This window comes from Corvus hawaiiensis, chromosome 13 (assembly GCF_020740725.1).
Source record: "Corvus hawaiiensis isolate bCorHaw1 chromosome 13, bCorHaw1.pri.cur, whole genome shotgun sequence".
Lineage (NCBI taxonomy): Eukaryota > Metazoa > Chordata > Aves > Passeriformes > Corvidae > Corvus > Corvus hawaiiensis.
The window spans coordinates 9,228,090-9,249,472 of NC_063225.1; the positions used below are offsets into that span (position 1 = coordinate 9,228,090).

At 39.8% G+C, this 21,383-nt stretch overlaps 1 protein-coding gene across 2 annotated transcripts in view; it reads right to left on the reverse strand.

The window, feature by feature from the left end:
• Positions 1 to 5,747: 5,747 nt before the first annotated feature.
• The window catches only part of LOC125332430 (protein FAM169B-like), a 36,373-nt gene continuing 20,737 nt past the window's right edge, over positions 5,748 to 21,383 (reverse strand). Inside the window, exons 4-9 of one of the 2 annotated variants that reach the window (XM_048317239.1) lie at positions 20,897 to 20,982; positions 19,197 to 19,371; positions 12,390 to 12,572; positions 9,889 to 10,017; positions 7,115 to 7,191; positions 5,748 to 6,132 (exon numbers count right to left, since the gene is read on the reverse strand). In XM_048317239.1, coding sequence (XP_048173196.1) covers positions 5,911 to 6,132; positions 7,115 to 7,191; positions 9,889 to 10,017; positions 12,390 to 12,572; positions 19,197 to 19,371; positions 20,897 to 20,982 — 872 coding nt within the window. In that variant the 3' untranslated portion in view covers positions 5,748 to 5,910. Of the gene's footprint in view, positions 6,133 to 7,114; positions 7,192 to 9,888; positions 10,018 to 12,362; positions 12,573 to 19,196; positions 19,372 to 20,896; positions 20,983 to 21,383 lie in introns of both variants that reach the window. The other variant, XM_048317238.1, reaches the window with a different exon arrangement.

Sequence of the window (21,383 nt, forward strand, 5' to 3'; positions counted from 1 at the left end):
TTAGGCCTGTAAGTCAAAAGCCAGGCAAGGACAGAGCACAGCATGGAATATCCATCTGTGGAAGCAAAGGCTCTCTGAAGCTCTCAGTTACCTCAATGACTAGAAAGACATAAGGTCCCTCCCTCCCATCCCCAGCATGGCAGAGCAACGTGCTTTGCAATCTATCTGACAACTCATGAGGATATTACCTATCGAAGTGCTCGTGTCTTTGATGCCTTAACTGTTCAGGCAGGACATGCTAAATATCATCTTGCAGAAACTTCTGATGTCTACAGGGAGCAAGACCCCTTCTTGACCTTTTCTCTTGCTATTTTGCTGGTTTTGTTCTGTGCTTCTCAGAGCTGCTCCTCCATCCCAGATGCACAAAAGGGGTCAAACTAGCAGAGGTGGCTTGTGCCAAAGGCTTTGCCTTCTACCAAGAGACACTTTAAAAGGAAGATATTTGTGCTTGTGACATAGAGCAAAGAGGGACAATGTGTCTTTCACTCCAATTGATTTACCCATCAACCTTCTACGCAAACAAGGATAAAAGCAGCATTTCAGCCTGTATTACAGCAGATGGGCTCTGCATGCAGCACAAGAGAAATAGCTTTAAAAAAGATTGAACCAGCCCCAAGATCTGGAGAGGGCGGGGGAATCAGAAGGCTCTTTTATATCGTGAGGCTTGAAGACAGCATTTACCAAAATGCATCTTGGTTAAGATACTTATCAAAGGCTTTGATGAGAGAGGACACGCCAAGCAAAGAGAAACTCACAAAATTAGTCAGTTCGACTAATCCTTTTAGGAAGGGTTTTTCTCTTCTCCCTCCCCACTCCTTGCAGAAAGCTGGGACAGGATTACTGGTTCCAGGTAGGAGGACTGAAGGAATGCTGCACATCTGTATCTTTTAAAAGCAGCATGAAATTAAAGCCATTAAGCCAAGGCCACTGTGCTGACCAGAGGGCACACACAGCTCTGAAGTGTTTCTCCTCTCGTGGTCACTGACCTTTAACATACCACAGTCCAGAGAGGCTGAGCTATTAATTTACAAATCCAATGTTGGTGAATGAATACTGACATCCCCAAATGCACTCATCATGGTGAATGCAACCTCTGATCTCCTCCCTGAGAATGCAAAAAAAAAAAAAAAAAAAAAAAAAAAAAAAAAAGTTCTACTTCATCTAAGTGTCAGGTGGCTGGGAGAAAAGAATTCTTCCAGATGGAGTTTATTGATCTTCCAAAAATGGAGCCTTCAGTTTAAATTAAAACCACAAGACTTCTTAAAAAAACACCACCACCAAAAAAAACCCCAAAACCCAACAACCTTCAAAACAGAAAACGTCAATAAAGTCTAATGCAAATAGAGGAGATTAAACTGGGACTTCACCATCAAGCTGGACGGCAAGAGGAAACAAATTCCAAAGCAGGCTAATTACAAGCTCCTAATTTTGTTTCCCATGTACTTAAATTTTATTGCGTGCTCATCTGTAACAAGAAATACATAAAGGAAGGCCTAAGTCAGTACCAAACAATGAACTACAGCTGGATGCTTTCTTTGTTCATGCAGTTGAGCAACAAAATTGACAAAGCAGAATTCAATTTGGACACGTTACTTTCCCCTTTTTCTGCAACATCCTTAATATGCAAATGTTAGGAAGTATCCAGGCAGATGAAGTTTACATTGTTCCCTCCCTTTTTCATCCATAGGAAAGGACACTAAAACGTGAATCTGAACATCCCTGATTCTGTTCTACTTTGGCACCTACTTATTAGGCAGACTTTTGGATGGCTCACTTCTCAGAATCAAGTCATACAAGTAAAAAGTGGGTATTGAGTGTTAATTTCTATTCCCAAACATCTAAAAACTTTGCACAACAGAGCCAGAATCATCTGCTGGGAAACAATGAGATACAACACGGAAAGTCACACGCAGGGTTCCTGAAGAGACGAGTACAAAAGGGCAAAATCTGGGTACAATTTGCATTTTGTGCTACTCTGACCTCACCTTGACTTCACAAATATTTGAAAAAAATCATCCTGGAGCCCACTGGAGACAAACTCCACAGATAAATGAGCCTGAATGACAAACACAAGACAAGCTTTACCACACCCCCATCCTCCTTCCCGAGGAAGTCAAGCCAACCAGGGATGCATTTAAACCGCGGGCACAGTCCCCAGCCCCAAGAGATGACGACAAAGTTACCAATGTAATGGTAACTTTGTAATAGGGTAATGGTGCCATCTCGTGGTACTGAGACAGGTGACGCTGCAAAGGCTGCATTTTCAGCGCAGACATCACACACATCAAAACAGGTCAGTTGAGTTTTACAGTGCATGGTCATCCACAAGCAGAAGAGAATCCTGTCATGATTTACAACCACAGGTCACAGCAGCCCCGCATTGCTCAGCATGACTGGGACCAGAACAGGGGCTCTGATGATGTTTCGGTTCCTAAGAGGAATTTGAAAAATTGAAAATCTATCTGAAAGGACAAGAAGAATGCAGCAAGGTCAGGAAAAGCTGCCTCAGAGAGGCAGATTCAAATACCAGTGCTCTTCACTGATGTCAAGACGGACCACAAGTCTCCATCCCCACATTAAAAGTTTCTTGAGAGTACCAGAGGCACAGCTCAGTGTTAAACAGAAAAGCAAAATCCATCACAGGAGACTGAAACAAAATTAATTCAGACTAAAGAAACTGGATGTACTTGTAAAGACAAAACTTTAGAACAACTTGCCAACAAATGTGGCAGATTTCCCACTGCCCAACATCTGAAAATCAAAAACTGCCAAATCAAAACAATCCCTCTAAAAAATGGGCTGTTTCAAGCAAAACCAATGATTTTTTGACACAGCAACCATGCACGAAATTGTCTGGCTTACATTATGTGAAACATCATGACAGATTAATGTAATGAAATTTCTAGTCTTAAAATCCATATGTTTATTTGTCTTGAGAGCAAATCAAATCCTTTTTTCAGTTGGCACACACCCACCAGATAACTGCTAACACTAATCTTTATGTCTAACATCTTACTTGCAGGCCAGACTTAAGTGTCTCTGCTTGTAAGAACCATAGGTACAAACTCCCTCTCAGCAGATCTGCCACCCCTCTCACACAGACACACTCTCACCTCCTTGTCTCCTAAGCAGAAACATCACTGTGTCTCATCACAACCAAAGTGTAGATTCAGAAAGAGATTAAATCCGAGGTTTTGAAAACTTCCCTCCAAGAACTGGAATGCTCTTTCGAGCCTTTGACAACCTTTTTCAGCACTCTGAAAGCATCCTATCCTTAAGTAAATGCAGATTTCTTTTAAAGAAAAGAACTTCCACTGAGAGAAAAAAATATGTTTGTGCTGTTGGGTGTATTTTTCCCACTCCGTTCTATTAAGACAGTGAAAATACTGGATTTGTTTCTGCTTCAGACCTTCTTAGGATTCTTCTCATCTCATTAAGCAGCGCTTCAGACTGCTAAGAATGAGTTGCAGGTCCAAGCCTCTGCATTAATCAGATACCTTAAAGCACCAATATAACATCAACAACAACAAAAAAAAAACCAACAAAAAAAAAACCACAAAAAAACCCAAACCCCAAAACAACAACAACAAAAACAACCTAAATCAATATTCAGACTAATTGTTCTGTAAGTCAGAAATAACATGGAGCAAGCCTCTGTCCTCATGGAACCTGCAGCCCTGGATTTCAGTACACTTAAGCAGGACCTCAGAATTCCTGGCTCTAACTGTCACAAGTTTTGATGAGGAGGATGATCTCTTTGATTAGAGAGTACCAAGAACCTGCCACCACAACCTCAGCAAACGCACCTTTACTTACCTCTGTGAGATGCCCAGTTGTCATCATGAGAATTTTTGATACTTAGAACACAAAGAGATACTTAGAAAACAAAAACCTAAACAAAATCAAGGAAAGAGATTCATACACAGAGGAAAGAAGCAACGTTTCTGTGAGAACAGCCAGTAAAGTGGCTGTTAATGTAGCTGTGGATCACTGGTAATAGGTAAAACAGAAATTCATTCGGGGGATTTTGAAAAATTGATGGTTTTATCCTCTAACTCAAAGTGTCTCCAGATATAGAATGAATGTAATCTAATTAGTCATTTTCCCATTGTAGACAGTACCTTATATATCTCCTTTATTCTAATACAAATTCACAGAGAGTTTCTTGGGGCCTTCTTGGATAAAATTCTGTTGAAAGACCTAATTCAGATTAAAATTCTCAATGTTCCTCACTTGCTGGAACAACCCCAGTTTTCCTTAATCTGCCGCTATAATATAATGTGCAAACTGGACATGAGGCCAGCTTGCCAGGCTACTGCAACTCCAGACCAGCTCTCATGAGCAGAGATATAATCATTTTCTAACATAGTTCAAAGCAACTGGTATTGCAACTCCTCACAAATACAGTATTTTTTTTTTAAAGAAAAAGGTATGTATTTAACCATACATTTAACAATATAGGCTGCTGCACAGGAGGACACGGAGTTTCTAGCAGTCTTTACAGCACGCTCTTGGTGACTTTCCAACAACCTTAAGATCAACTGACTTTGAAGTTAGTCCTAAATGCACTTTCTTTGTGACAAGAGAACCATAGCAACATGATAAAGGCTGGCACACAATCCAGTGTTTTAATTCTCTTGGCAAAAACTTGTAAGTTCCAATTATAGCATTTCTTTTATTTTTCTTTTAAGAGATGCTTAGGAAGGTCTGATTTCACTGTATCTCAGGCATATGGTTTACAGAGCAGCTCAACGGGGAAGGAGTTACTTGGATACATGAATAAATGCTACATTAAATCACAACCTTAAACAAAAACAGGGCGATGGGGCTATGTGTGAGCAATTATGCTGTACAGGGAGAAAAATATACATCCCTACAGTGTACCTACAATGCCTGCCTACAGAACTGTCTCCCTGGTAATACTGGATTAGTTTCTGGAAAGAAACAACTACCTCTCCTTGCTCTGAGGCAGCCACTTAAGAATTACAGGCTACTGGATCTGTTCAGGATTATCAAGACCCTCCTGCTGTTCACCTCTTTGCAAAGCCTTCTCTTCCACTGGACTAGATCTTACCAGTTTCACCTGTAATTCAGTAACACAACATTCAGGCTTTTGAAATTCCCCACTAAAAAAAAATTAAAATATTCTAACACAGAACCAGCCTGTGGTAAAAGAGCAAAATTTCTTTACCAAGCCACAACATGAGTAATCTAGTGAAATATGCTATATTTCCAAGTTAATTGAATGCAAAACATTAGAAAAGAGCCTACAGGAAATAAAACATGCAATATGGAATCTACATGAAGTTCTACACCCTGAGCTTGCACACAGAATTATCACAGTGCCTGAACTGAAAGGCAGTTTAATGCCTGTAGCTTGTTCACTCTTCTTCTCTGCACCAAACTTTTTCTGCATGAATGGCCTTTGTGTGCCATCCTGTCCACCACAGGGTTTAAGGCAGATTTTTCTGCTAGAAAAGCTCAAATGAAAGCAATTGAGGATCAATTGTTCACTCTGAAAGGAAGGTTACAACTGTCATTCTGATACCAACGTGTGTTGTGGTATCTTTCTTCCATAATGCAGGATGTGGTTTCCATAGAAATATCTTTTTACACCAGTACCTACAAGCCCTCCAATTATTCCCCTTTGGACACCTCATGCAATCCAATAAAATCTTTTCAGAGCAGGGAAATAACTAGGCTCAGCTACTACTTAATTGCTTGGTGAAAAGAAAAAGGAAAGGACATTTAGTAAATAAAAGCTTTATTTAAAACAAAACATAAAATGGAGAGCATGTGCTGCAAAAATTTTCATCTTACCTGAAGAAATCTCTCCAGTGTTACAAATCAAGAACAATCAATTACAATTTTTAAGATCATACTGAATTTTGCTGGTATTTGAAATAGCAATTATGGTGTAGCTTTAAATTGTTTGGTGGCCTTGTCTCCAGCTAAGTCTCCAGGACCTGGTCTTTTCCTGAGTCCTTTATTTTGCTGAGCACTGCCTGCACCTTGTTCCAAGCCCTCCTCTTCAGGACCTTGTGAGTTTAGAGTTCTTGCTGCTGTTGTGTCATCTTTTTTCTCTGTGGCAACGCCTGCCACTTTCCCAACCCCAGGAAAGCATTCAATACCCTGAAATTAGAGCCAAGACAGAAGGAACAGCAAATTATACACAAACAAGATAAACTGTGACTTGATCCTATTATCAAATGCCTCTGTCGACCACCATAACCATGCAAGGCAAGAAACTCAGCTGCATTGTTTGTATAGAACAGCTTCATTCCTGCTACTCTGCCTGCCTTCCCAGAAGTGTCAGCATAAGGAAAACTGGGAGCACAGAAAGCCTTGATCTGGCTGGGTGGGCTCTGAAGCCATGGCCACAGCACAGAACAAGAGCGTGCACCACAGGGGCCGGAGCCATCACAGCTCCCCCGGGACGCTCAGGGCTGAAGGAAACAAACTGATTTAATTGTGCGGCAACCGAAATGTGCTGGGGAAACAACCCCTGCAGCTCTTTGTTTTGCTTCCACTCGTCTCTCCTTTTTCTTTATTACTTGAAAAAGCTTCATTCCTGTGATTTGTTTTTTCAGATACATGGCTTAGGCTTCATTCAAACCTCACTGCCTGTTTTAGGCCTCGGTCCTGCAAAAAGCTAAGCACAGTCAGATCTGCAGCTCAGCAGTGAGATAACATAATTAAGACCATAAAGAGTTTGCCTTATTCATTCTTAAGTCACACTCAAACCCCTGCACAGGAAGGACCACAGTGGAGTTCAAAATGCCATTCCATATGCGAACCTTGGAATTTATATACCTGCTTGGTTACAGTTCCCTTATCTCAGTAAGGATGAAACTAAAGTATTTAGTGAAAACCATTCTGCATTCTTTAGCCTCTCAAACTATTACAGCTATATAAATCAACTATAAATATCATTTATATGTGTGTATGTACATATATATATAAAATATAGCTGTGACTACCTACATAGATACACGAGTCAGTAGTAAAACACACCTGTGGAAATCTTTCATATTTAAACCTCTCTACTTTACCAAAAAAGTAAAAAGCCACCAATGAAAAACAAAGTCATGAAATGGCATATTACTCACTGTACCTTATTCATCTGGTCCATATCTGATTGTCTGGGTTTACCGGTTGGAGTCTTCTCCATACAAGAGCCCACTTCAGCCTCTGGATAAATGAGGTGAATATTTCATCCCAGAAAGAGATTATTAAAAAGGAAAAAAAACATTATCATACTTCCATGGCTATTTCCATTAAAAAAAAAAAAAACAAAACCAAAACCAAAAAACACCAGAAAAAGCCACCTGACTGCTACCTTCAATCCCTCTGGCCTTGTTTTTGTTAATTAACCAAACCAGAGTGCCCCACAACACTACCACAAAAAACAAAGGTGAACAAACTATACTAGAAACAAAACGTCTGTGGGTCTTGAAAGCTCTGATAAATAGATAATTCATTCACCTTTTACACCTAGAAAATCCATATCCCTTTCTCCTTTTCAGAAAATACAGGTATTCCGACCAACTCAGATAAAGGTTTATAAGCAATCATTTGAAATTTATTTTAATTCTTCTCAGTCTGCTTGGTTTTGCATTAGCTTCACATTTACATGCTTTATGTATATTACTAAAATACTTCAAAACAGCTTAGTTCACTGCCTGGTAGATTTAGCAACCACAACCAAACCATGTGAAATGATTTCTGCTCCTCCAACCAGCCCCAGAAGAGAAATGTCACCATGTTCCTGTTACTGAGGCTATTTGCTGAAACTAAATCACCTACGTTTTTCAAACAATAAGAATTAATTCAAAATGAATGATTGCAGCTATGTGTGACATGCTAAAAAGCTTTATTTTTATAGATATATGTATATGTGCAGACAGAAATGTGTGCATGCATGCCTATGTATCTGTGCACATCCAAATTGAAGTATCAGCTGCAGCAAACAAAGTGCTGCAGTTTATATGAACTGCCACTAGATGCAGCCACACAACCTTGCAAAATTGAAAATTCTGACCTCAGGATTACAGAAACCTGTTTTGGAATATTTATGACCGTAGAATTCTTACAAGAACATTAATGGTATTCAATACTGAGTACTGGTGTGGGAAAAAAGGCACATAATATGAGCAAAATACTCAATTTTTCTTCTCAGTAATTTTGTTCCAAAACACAGCATTGCAAATGTCAACAGGAATCTAAGAAATCAGAGCAGAATCAGAGCAGAATAAGACTTGTCTGTTTTCACAGTTGTTGCCATAGATCTTGATTGGAGCTGACAATATTGAATTACATTGTGTTTTGCTTTCTGCATAACAGAGAAAGGCAGAATGAAGCCCTTGTTCCCATGAGACCCCCTAAAGATAGAATCATGGAATCATACAATAATTTGGATTGGAAGAGACCTTTAAAAGTCATCTAATCCAACCCCCAGCAATGAGCAGAGACATCTTCAACAAGACCAGGGTGCTCCAAGCCCCTTCCAACCTGGACCTAGACACTTCCAGGGATGGGGCTGCCACAGCTTCTCTGGGCAACCTGTACCAGGGCCTCAACACCCTCACAGTAAAATTTTTTTTCCTTATATCTAGCCTAAATCTATCTTCTTCTAGTTTAAAATCATTATCCCTTGTCCTGTTGCAACTGGTCCAGCTAAAAACTTTATCTCCATCTTTCTTACTGTCCCCCTTTAGGTAGTGGAAAGCTGCAATCAAGGCAGTTCCCCAGCCTCATGTTTATTTTTCACTGACAGCAATTCTGGTGGAAGGATACTTCCCCATTCTTTGGGTCATTCATCTGTTTGTTTGTTTTTCTAGAAGATGGCAAAAAGAAGAAAGAAAAAAGAAAGCGTCCTCTCCCCCAGGATCGGCAGGGTTTTGATCTGATCATAGTTCTGTTCAGTTGCCATTAGTAAACTTCACTTAGCAAGATTAAAGGCAAGAGCAACACCAGGTTTTGCTGGTTTAAAGCATGAGGAACACAGATATAATGGCTTCAGAGGAACCCAGCCTAGGGCTAAAGTCTGACTTAACTCTCCTGTGGGTGCTGCAGACAAGATGAAACGCGGTGTCTCAACAGAAGGTTCCCGAGCCAAAACAGAGCAGGATGGATGTGGGAAGGCATGGGAGCAATTTGCTCTGGAGCACTCCTTGCTGCACTTCCAGAAAGAGACAATGTGTGCCCTTCTTTTGGAACCTAGTGCTTATCACAGCTTATGTGCATGCAGCAGAGGGGCCTGTCTGGGTCCTCCAACCAGCTGAACAGATTACATCAACAAGATCCCCATATGAACTGTCAAAAGGTTTCCCTACTCTGTTGCTATCTTTTGTGAAGTAGGCAGAATATGCTCCCAGCAAAAAGGATTTACCCTGCAGGATAGTACATGGAATCTTCCAAAACCCATAATGAAAACCTTTGTGTTTCCATCCAAGAACGGTATTGGCAGCAACTGAAGGTAATTAAACACACTGCCCATTGGCCATACAAATTTCTTCTTTGTAACAATTTCAGAGAACCAAACCCCTGTCTGTAACCCAGACAATGTGTTGTGCAACAGGAGTTTTTTGTGCTAACTTCTACCCTGCTCTAAGTGCACTGCAACAGGAGTTACAGCCACTTTATGACAAGGCTGTGCTTTGTTCAGGATCTCTCAGATGCTCTGTGGTTCCATTTCATTACCTCATAACTTCTAAGAATTGTCCTGTTTACTGTGAAAAGATGAGGGAACTGGACTGCACACTCAGGAGTTTCTCCATGTACAAACAACAGAGACACCACCTCTCCATGATCACTACCTAACACTTGATTACATTTCTTATCTTTATAGAACTGTAACACAGACAAGTTCACACTGTTTTAACTCACTTCTGGAAGGGGGTGACTCCATCTGAATTTTTAACCAGATATTCACTCGCTGGCTCCAATCTCCTGGTGCTTCCACCTCCCATAGCCGCTTCTGCTCCTCAAGATGAGCCTGCAGGAATTTCTGGCAAACTGAATAGGAAAAAACAAGGGGGAAAAGTATGAATGAGCGAAAAGTACAGTGGAAGAGGGAGCATGTTCTACCCCAGAAACTCTCTCAGACCTACTTTCATTAGTTCCTTTGGAAATCTTTCTTCTCCCCTCTCATCTTCCTCCTCTTTGTTTCAGCTGGGACTTTTCGTAAAAGGCTACGTGGAATTGCCTAAAGAGTCATGAGTGAATCCTGTCCATCTGCTTCAGTCTAGATTATTTCCTTGTGAGTGCAGAAATAAAGGACTTGAAATTATTTGCTGAGCACTTTCATCTGGCACTGCAGCACAGAACAATATCCAGACACTCAGCAGGTTTCAAACTAACAGCAGTGTGGGGTTTTTTACCCTCACTACTCTGAAAGAAAAGGTGTTCCTCTATCTTCCAGCTTTAACCATTCAGAATGCTACTCTAATTTCTATTTATAAAGAAAAGTTCTGCTTCAGCTTGGTTTTGGGCCAAAACCACCCTCCTTTTCACTACTGTTACCCTATGCCCCATTGCTAAGTTCATTTATTTCTTCAGATGTAGAAGAAAAGAAATGGGAAGAACCAACAGAAAAAATTACAGGACACCTGTGACATGTACAATCACCTTTAACAGTCATATTGCCACAGATTCATATCACTGTCAGTACACACTGACCATCCATAACATTTGGATAGACAATCAAATCTAGGTCTGCTTATGTTATCAAACTGAAGTACGTTCTGTTTAGTGGTATCCTTAGGAGTGTGCAGTGTCAAGAGAAGGCACATGCTGTAGAACAAACAGTTCAAAAGATTTAAAAGGGATTTTAAAACTTCCCTTAACCGCCATCCTATCAGTTGCATCAACTACACTAAGATAGCAATCTGTAAACAACAAAATTACTGTCTTACTCTGTCCACTGTAGTTCATCATACATGAACTGGGTAATTTATCTTCAACATTCAGTTGAGTTTAACAATGGGATGTCAAAAGAAAAACCCTAATTCGGGTATGTAAATGTTTGCCTCACAGTAATGAGCAGATCGTGGACATTAATTTTATCCAAGGATATCCAGCCTAAATTAAACATTCCAATAAAAGCTACTAAAACTAACATATATACCAGAATCCAGGTATCTGCTAAACAGCTTTTTACTTCCTTTTAGGCCTCTACAGCAGCTTAAATACCATGTCCATGTTAAATAAACTGTCCACAGCTTCAGAGATTTCAGTACAGATATTTAGAGTAAAAGGCTGCATTCATTTGTAAAAGTATGAAAATGTGGTTCCAATGAAATTAAAAACAGACAGTGACTTCCATTAGCTCAAAATTTAACTTACAGTATTGGTATTTTTATAAAAGAAAACCTAATTAAAACATGATGCAAGTCAAATTTACTCACTATTAGCTCTAAACTTAATTGAGACAAAAGCACAGTCTTCCCATATTGCTAGTGTTAACACATAAGAAATGCAGCTTTCTCATCCAGGGTGTCTAAAGCCCTGACATCTACGAAAGGAAAAATGGATATTACTGGGAGAAGAGAAGGAATGCTGTCAATACTATTCCCTCCTGAATTTAGAAGCAGCAGTACCTGCTCGGTGCCTTTGTACACATTCAATGGCACATAACAACCAAGAAAAAGAACAGTTGTGGCCAAAATTTTGTTGACATTTATTAGGAAATAGCTGGAAAGCTGTAAGTCAATCAAAACATCTCAAAAATGATGGTGAAGACTGCACCACACAGAGAACAATCTCAGAAAAAAAATACTTTTCTAAAGAAGACAATTTTATGAATAACGTGAGCACAGATATTTTCTGTGAATTTTATTAACAAAACTAGAGCTTTCACCTGAAGACAGAGAAGATATATGACTACTTTGTGATCTTTTAAAAGTGACAAATGTTCAAAGACAGTTGATACAATACAAGTACTGATGTAACTGGATGACTGAGTAGAGCCCGGGTACTTGGCTTACTAAATGTAATTTCTTAAAAATGCAGTATCTACCAAAGCATTATGTGCATAGTGTGGGCTTCACAAGATCTTATGATTCTTTTGCCTCTGATGTCAAATAAAATGTGTAAGTCCCTGTCTAGGGCAATGACATAGTTTTAAGAGAGGACAGTTCAAGAAACACAAAATGTCAAACAGACACCATGAGTTTTGTGCTTCTCATTGTCTTACATAAATATTAGCCTACCTTTCCACAGGAAATTCTAGATGTCTCTGGAAAAGTAACCAGTTTCAGGCTAACAACGGTTCAGTTCAGACAAGGGCACTGAACTCTTACACAGTGAAGACAATCTTACCAAGACCATATTGAAAATTATGCATTATACATGACCCTTACCTAACGTGTCCACATCAAACAGTTTACCTTGATACATGGCAGCAGAAATAGGGCAGCTGATCCCCAAGGCATCCTCAGCCAGGAAAGACTGACAGAAATCATGCAACATTTTCATCCCTAGGCCACCTCTTCTGTACTTTCTCCGGACGAATATAGTATCCAAAACTGGCAACAGGTAACACTGACTGGTTGTACCATCACACAAGCTCCCTGAAAACAGATAGGGAAAAATACATCAATTTGCAAACAAAATTAGTATTGCTGCACTAACTGCTGTGTGATTTCAGCCACACACACTGCCCTGGTACCTTTCCACAGGCTGTGAGGATGATCCCAGCTGAAGTGTATTTACATAGACAGTAAAACACTTTCCAGGAGAATGATTTGTGCCATGAAATGGCAAGGACCTACCTAACACATGGCTGACAGGTCTTACCAGAGTATTTTCCAGACTCTGATTCTTCATAGTCACACCATCTTGGTACACAGGCAATGTATACAGGAAAGCTCACTGAAAAGATGTAAATGGTCTATAACCAAAGAGATATAAATATTCTGACTGTAATGTCAGTATATTCCTTTAAATAAAGAACTGAGTGGTGCATTTCAAGAAAGCACTGCAAGAGCTCCTTTGTAAGTCACTCAGTTTCTACTGAGTGATAATTTATCACACATGTAGGTGCTTCTAGTCCATCACTTCAACTACCACTATCATTGTTAAACCAGGGGTTCCACTCAAGGACGGTCCTTGCTAATAAGCACTTTAAGTCAGTTGACTGAAATGACAGGGTCATAATGCTCTACATGTGGACAAAATACAGACTCAGGTATAAGCCTCCAAACTAATAAAACTAGTTCTCAGTGAAAATTGTCCAAAAAAACCCCAAAACACAGAACCAAGGGATTTATTTTGAAATCACAAATGGTAAACTCAAACTGGAGTCAAGAGAAAATTTATTAAGAACAGACATTCAGCATCCAAAATTTTGATGTTCATCGTAACCAACCTGGGGTCCTATTGCTGCACTTCCATTCAGTGCAGAATACCATGAAAACAGAACTTCAAACTACTTTACAGCATAAGCACTCAGTCCTGAAATGAATGAATCAGTTCATCAACCACCTACACATAGGATAAGGTCCCCACAGAAAAATCTCACTGATTTATTTTAATTTTTAGAAAATATTTATGAAGATTTTATGCTGCTTCTGAGTACAGGGCAGGTTAAATACAAATGGATAGCCAGGCCTTTAGAACAGAAAATGGTTACATTTTCATACTTTGTTGCTTAGAGCTCAACAAGACCTTCTTGGGTTTCTTTCTTACTGCTTCCTTAGAGGACCTGACTCAGCCTAGTTTCCAGCGCTTTGAGACATGAGCTTTCATCACTTCACTAAGACCCATTTCACAGTTTCACCAATCTCCTATTGAATGGCTGTTCCGAAATTCCAATATAAGACTTTTACTTAACAGGTCCATTTTTTCTTTGTCACATTCCCACTGTCTTAAACGGGGGTCTATTTCTGTTCCTTCAGTTGGTATCCAGCATCTTTTGTCAATACTGGACAGGCATGACTTCTGTCACCCTCCTTTCCAGGATGCCAATTAAGCACAGCATACATGACTACTTTTAATTCTAGATCCTGATTTTTCAAGGTTGTAGGCTCGTCATTTAGCAAGAATCCACACAGACTGAGCCATACAATAAGAGTATGTAGATACATAACCATCCATTTACATCTTGATTAAGCTTGGTTCACTCCTGCTTAATCAAAGTACATGCTTAACTTCAAACACATCTTCCAGCACATTGTTGGAAAAGGGTGGGTTGTGGTGGTGTTTATAACCTTTCAATACTTGTAACACATGAAGGGTAGTTACTCTTTCTGTCATGAGCCAAAAAATTGAGTACACCCCGGGTCCCCTTGTTAGCTGCCAACCCAACAGAGATGTCAAATTGTTGCAGAGTTGCACCGTATGTTCTAAGGGACAAACTTTTCCTCATGAAGTCTTTAAGAATTCCTGCATGTTGCAAGTGTTCTTTTAAGTTATTATTATCTCATATAGTCTGTCTCCTACAAATCCTGATGAGAGTTCTGTGCAGCAATCCCAGGAGCTGAGTGATTTATGTCTGAGCTCCTAATTTTGTGTTGAGAAGATGACAAAAACTTGTCATGTCTAAAGGCGCTATAAATAAAGAATCCATGAAGCCATTCTTCACCTTGTCCCTGGGAAACACATCAGGAGAGTCACAGCCCACAGGCATTTGAAATAAAATAAACAAACAAACCAACCAACCTTTGGAACAAAGGCCACTTTGTCCCTGTTTCCCATCAAATGCTAACGGTGGCCCGGAGGTGACCACCAGGCTCTCACACATTTGGCTGAGAGGTTTGTTTCATTGTTGGAACACACAAAGTTTTGAGGTGAGGGAGGAGACAGGGAAAATAAGGACATTGGTGATGGAGAGGGAAGCATTCATGCAGTCTGCCCTTAGAAAGCCTTTGATCTCCTTGGTTAGGTCACGAGCGCCAAATGATCAACTTAGGAGCCAGCAAAATGGCAAACAGATATTACAAGGGCAGGAAAGCAGACAGCCATTAGCATTCCCAAAGAGCCACAAACCAGAAAAAAAAAAACAATCCCATCCCCACATCCAACAGACCCAAACAAAACAAGGTTGTGCACACTGACTATTCCCCTGCTGAACAAGCTGGCTTGGCACATACATGTTTGGACAGGCCTCGAGCAGGCTGAGTGCTTGTGTAAAGGGTGGGGAATATTTCTGCAGAGCAGAACCCAAGGTCAACCCATTGTGTGAGTTTGTATGTGAGAAGAGGAACAAAGGTTCTGGCTTCAATAAAATTAAATGAATTCATGTCTGGACTGGTATGTAGTCATTTCATTTTCATTACAGCCAAAACCTTCAATCTGCTGCAGAAATGCACATTAAAAATAATACTGCTAGCAAACAGAGGGAGACAAAGCAATTATACAACAAGATTTCAGCTAATTGTCTGTCAGGTTAAGTTCAATGCCGATTTTTTTTTTTTCCTAAAAGAAATGTATGTAATCAATGGAAAAATAAATCCTGTTATCTTTTTAAGGATCTGTTTCTAGAGAAGAGCATCTCAGCCACAAGTATCAAAAGAAATTTCCAAAGGCTTATATGAAGAAAGATGTGAAATGAATTTTAGCTCAGGAAGCCACTTCCAAAGACCATCTCTAAGGCTCTGGTGTAGGAAAAAAAAAAAGAAAAAAAAAATCAGAGATGGAGCCAGAGCTGCTTTTTGCCTACTCCATGTCAGCATAAGAGTTTTTGCAGTCAGGTGTTCCCAAACTGTGACTGATGAGGCATCTCTAAAGAATGAATGAGAAGCCAACAATATATCTATTCCTGATACACCTGTATGTTTTACAGCCTTCTCAGAGGACTCAATTTGGTTAAGGCTGGTTTGATTTGCATCACTCCACGCTTTTACTACTGTGATTTGTCAGGAGGGAGGGGACAAGCTTCAATAATCCGACTCTTTTGTTTTTCATACACAGACAGCTTGGTCTGCAGCTGGGCAGCTCATATGTGTTACAGAGACAGTAATACATAACAGTGGGGGGGGAAAAAAAAAAGAGGTCTATAAAAATAGATTTTGTTCTGGTTTGTTCTTAAAAGCACTAAGACACTCCTGGCTCATTGCCTGCTCCAACTTCCTTATTGATTGATTTGCATCATGAATCTTCTACATTCTCCTGGCATTTATGTGAAGGTGGTAAAAGTCCATTTTCAGTAATTACTAGTCCTAAGTAAACAAAAAAAGAAAAACTTTCAGAGAATTACATGGTCTCACTGCACAAGAAACAAGTGTCAGTAGCCGTGGTAATTAATCCTACATCACAAAACAAAACACATTCCTTCTGAGGTTTTCACACAGAGCACAAAATAAATACTTCAAATAATATAAAACAGATCCCAAACCCCAAGTATCTATATGAAGGCTTTCTGCAAAATATTTCATTTTCAGGTTGCTGCCTGCAGAGAAAGGCACAGGAAGAGCGAACTGTCATTTCCTATTGTACCTTTAAGTAGCTCCATGTAGTGAGGTCTAACTGCTCAGCTGTCTGATATGGAAGCCGCTGACATAGATAAAATTGGAGACATTTATCTTGGCACGTGACAAAGTGTCTTATCAGCCTCATTAGTGGCTTAGTACATCTCATCAATCTTTAGTATACCCAGTGGTAAATGCTGCATGCCTGTCATTGGACAGGAATAGGCACATTCCAGAGAGGCCAAGTTGATGATCTGTGTAGTCATGAATAAATTTTGCTTTATTAAAGGTGTCTAATGGTCACAGAAAGTGATAGCCTTGAAGAATGAGTCTTGTGTTTATCTACGCAACAGGTGCAGGGTGGCCAGTGCCAGAAGCAGTCAAATTGTCTCAAAACCTTGACTTGCAGTAGTTACTGGATCTCTGAGCAAGGCGGGTGCTTGAGACCATCTGTCCCTCCTTAACTGGACTACTAAAAGAGATCCAGTTAAGGATGGTCATAAGATAGATGGAAGCATGGAACTGGACCAAAATGACCAAGTTTGCTTTGTACAGGCCACCTAGGAACTGGCAAAAGGAAATGACTTTACAATATTGCCAAGATAGTTAATTGGAATCACTGAAGTCCACTGAAAATTTAGTTTGTGTAACGACACATTAAATATGTGGCAAAGATAGAAAAGACTCTCTGTTCCTTGGTCACCACTTCTGTGATTCACCCAGAAGACTTATGTTTGAAAGAGCCATGCTCCACGGACCTTTTCTGGCTTATTTGGCTTCACTGAAGCATGGTTTTTGTCATGCTGTAGATAATGGAAAATTCACAGATGAGAAATACAGTTGAATACAACATCAATATGAGAATCTCAATTACCCACTGAAGAAAATAAAACTGGAAAGAATGCTCAGGTAATTGCAGAGCATGGAAATAAAGGGAATCACAATCACATGGTGAACACAAAGGAAAATAATTTTTTTCTAGGACCAGAAGCTGCAGCAGATGTCCAGCACAATATAAAGTCCTGTAGTTAAAGCTGCCTCTCCTAAATGTTCTGACCAGGACAGCAAAAGGAATAAGAACTTACATTATGATTTTAAAAATAAATTATGAAAATACCCAAAACAACCATGTGAAATACAACTTCTAAGTGAAGATATTTATCTTAGTCTGTTTTGGGCCTAATAAATCCAGGGCTCTTCTAAAAAGTAGAGAGAATAGGATCAGCCACAGCATGGCTGGTATGAAATTGAAATCACAGAACTTCAGAAAGAGGAATTATTTTCTAAATGCGTACATCAAATAGCAAAAAAGCAGCAAAAACAATCCGTTTCGAGCTTCCCGAAAAGGCTTTGGCAAAAGCCTACAGTAATTTGTGACACAGGCCAAAAACTAACAAATATAGCTGCCCAGAGAAAAAAAAACACTGGCAAGAAGAGGCAAATGCTGACAAAGCTGGACTTGAAGGATTTCTGTTTTATGTGGACCTGGTTTAAAACCAAACTGTGACTCTCAACTTACTCAGAAACAGTTTCAACTTGGCTAATACTCCACCCATGACAGACTACTGTGCACATTTATTTTACTGAAGCATGAATCATTACAGCCCCTACAAGTGTTTCTTTCCAAAAGCTTTGCTCAGGAATATTTATGGACTTAAAGGAAAATGTACTATGCGTTTGCCATTACAAACCAGTTCATCAGCATAATCAGAGATACAGACAAAGCTCCTTGATCATAGGCTGAGTCCTGATTCATCACTAATGGCGCAGCAGCACCAACACGCTGCTGTACAAGCTACACCTCTGTGTGTATTAGGATTTTTCCATCCCAAGGAGGAGAACACCTCATTGTTGCTGACCTTTGGTACTGCAGCAGAGAAGGCACCTTCAGACTGTCCTCTAGAATCCAAAACAACCCATCTCTCAAGCTGTTTCTTATTCTCCCAGTTTGGATGGATGGCTATTGAGTGCTGACCTGAAGAATATTTTACTTTCAAAGATTTCACCTTCTCTATGTTTAAGCTGCTGGTATCTTAAACACAGACTGGTAACCAGCTCCTGCATGGGACACAGGCTCAACCGCACACCTGGAGTTATTCCAGTTAAGCTCTTCCACTCCAGACTGGTTAACAGCAATTATTTGCCTTAATACAATCTCTGTGTTTAATGAAAGACCTTTACTAAAGCTAATCAAGTACCCCTAAAGAATTAAAATACATTTTGTTTCTTTTCTATGCTAGTTAATCAATTAATTATAAAATCAATTAAACATCATCTTTTAAACTGGGAGTACCACAACTGCACAAAGCATTCCAGGACTGATCTAGTGCACACACCTTCCTCTACACAAAACAGCCACTGCTCCTTACACATCCAAGGATCCTTCCTCTTCTTGCCACCACCAACTCCCAATATGTCTTTCCACTGGGAACTGCACTCCTTTTTCAGGTATCAGTCTTTCCAGGATGCTGGCCTCCATCCTGTGGATAGGCCCTACATTCTTTTTTCCTAGATATACAACCTCCTCCTTGGCGGCATTAAAGCACATTTTATTGGAGTAAGCCAGTACCTCACATCAGAATAGGGTTTGGAACTATCATGTTTAAATGAAAGTAACATGGATGGCTTCCAAATTCTGGGAAGGTTTGTTCCCCAGATTAATTCTGAGGGAGATTTCATATAAAAATGTAAATGAGAGCCAGGATTATTTATACTGAAAGATAAACAAAAGGATTACATTTCTAGCTATTAGGAACCAGTGGAAATGTGTCTCTAAAATGACCTTACCTTTCATCTTGATCGAGTAAAAGGCAGCAGCCTCGCCGTTTCTCCAGAGTATCTTGGCACACTCGGTGGCAGAGTGAGGTAGAAAGAATGCATCATTAGCTGAACTCCCTTCCAGCATTCCAAAAATAATGCAGTTCAGAACAAAGAGGACAATCCTTTCTCCAACTGTCTGGACCTTAGAGAACAAACAAAAACAGACCAAAGAAAAATGACCCGAGAATAGTATTTTCATAAATGGTTTCAAAATCAAAAGGAAGGAGGAGGTCATGAAACATGTACACTTAATTTGGGGAAAATACCTCCTGAATTGGTTCAGCTAGAATAACAAAAACAGTTTCTCCTAGTGTTTCACCCTGTATCCAGCAGGCACAGAATAATTTATTAACTATTTATAAAGCTTGACATATCTCCTGTTGTCACAGAGAGGAATTCTAAAACAGCACAAGGATCTTGATTGCAGTCACAGTGAACTAGGCACAGATTTGGAACCAGGATCAAGGCAATCTAATCCTACTCAAAAGTGAAATGAAGATAGAATTCACTGTGTGGGCCTGGTCACCTCTCCCCTATTACCTGTGTTGCCACAGCATCAAAGAATTTAGTGGGCCAGGACCTTACTGAGATAGACACTATACAAGCCAGAAAATAGTCTGTCCCAACCAGCTATAATCTAAGTGTAACAAACAATTAGTCTGTGCTGGGATTCTTAGGAGACAACAGACAGGAGAGGGAGATGGAGGAATATAAAGGAACAAGATCATACTGGCCACCAAGGTAAAAACTGGTGCCAATAAGCATCACATGAATGCCGAAAAATAAATTAGTTTCCACAAATAATGGCAATTTACCTTCTAGCAATGAGCTAGAGGGGACAAGAATTCTATTTTCAGACATTATTCTCATTCTCTGTTGATACAGAGATGCTTGAAAGCCTGAAGGCCTGTGTTCCTGCTCCAAGTTCTATCTTGCAAGGATTGGTATCTCAAAATCCCTCCAGTTCAGTTACCCATAAAAAGCCTACTTCATTCTGCAAATAATTAAACTCTATGTGTGACAGGAAAAGATGATAAAGAAATGGAATCATTAAGGACCAAAGATACAGAGGATTTGGTAGGAAATAAAACTGATTTAATAACCTCATGGCAGCAGAAAGCTCACATGCAGCAGGCATCTGACTTCTTAGCTGCAAACAGACTCCAGGCTACCCAAATCTTCCAAGTTATGAAAAAGTAGTTCTATCTTACCAAAATAATTTATTTGGAAAAAGAATTACCGATATAGAAACCACTAAATAGCAACCATTTCATAAAATGAACACAATATAAACATTATCCAAGGGAAAAAAAAATCATAACTAGCTAGATAAGACATTGCTCCAAAGGCTAGTAACACCTCCCACCAGACAGTTAATGCGAGAAATTATTGCTAATGTAGTAATTGAATTTATGATTATTCCTTTAGTAGGCAGTGAGGGTAAACTAAAAACCAAAAGAAAATAAATCCCACAGATGAATCATAAACTGCATGCACAAAATTGTTTAGAGAGGGCTAATGTGGATGTCACTGTGTAATGGAGACATGAAGCACTTGGGCCCACAGGTTACAGAGCAGGAGCTGCAGGAGACCAGACACAATTACATATCATTGCTCTGGCTGGGAAGATCCAGGGTAAAGGCAACTGTTCAAAATAGCATCCTCACCAAAATGAGCCCATCTCTAGAAGGATCAGCTGTCTTCACAACATCTTCCACAGGCCACCAACGCTGGCTCAAATAAACTGCCAAAACTGCAAAAACAAAAACAGGAGAACACGTTACCCTCAAATAGAAAGTAGGTTCTGAATTTTTTCCACAGGCAGCCTCAGATCTACTTCTCCCTCCAGCTGACTCCAGTCTGTTCTGCTGTCTCACAGCAGAACAACAGTTGTATTCCAATTTCACCTCCACGTCCCTTGATATCCAATTTTCAGTACTGCACGAGGCATCAAGTGAAGGTAATTTTTCTCAGGAATTGATGTGACTTTGGTGTGACAGGCTGTATTCCATATGAATAAAGCACTTCCTGCGTAATAGTAAGTTCAGTAGCAGAGTAGGTGTGAGTGGCATTTGGGACAGAAGAGCTACCTGGATAAAGATTACAGTTTTCAAGTTTCTTTCAAGCTATCCCCTGCCCCCACACACATATTTG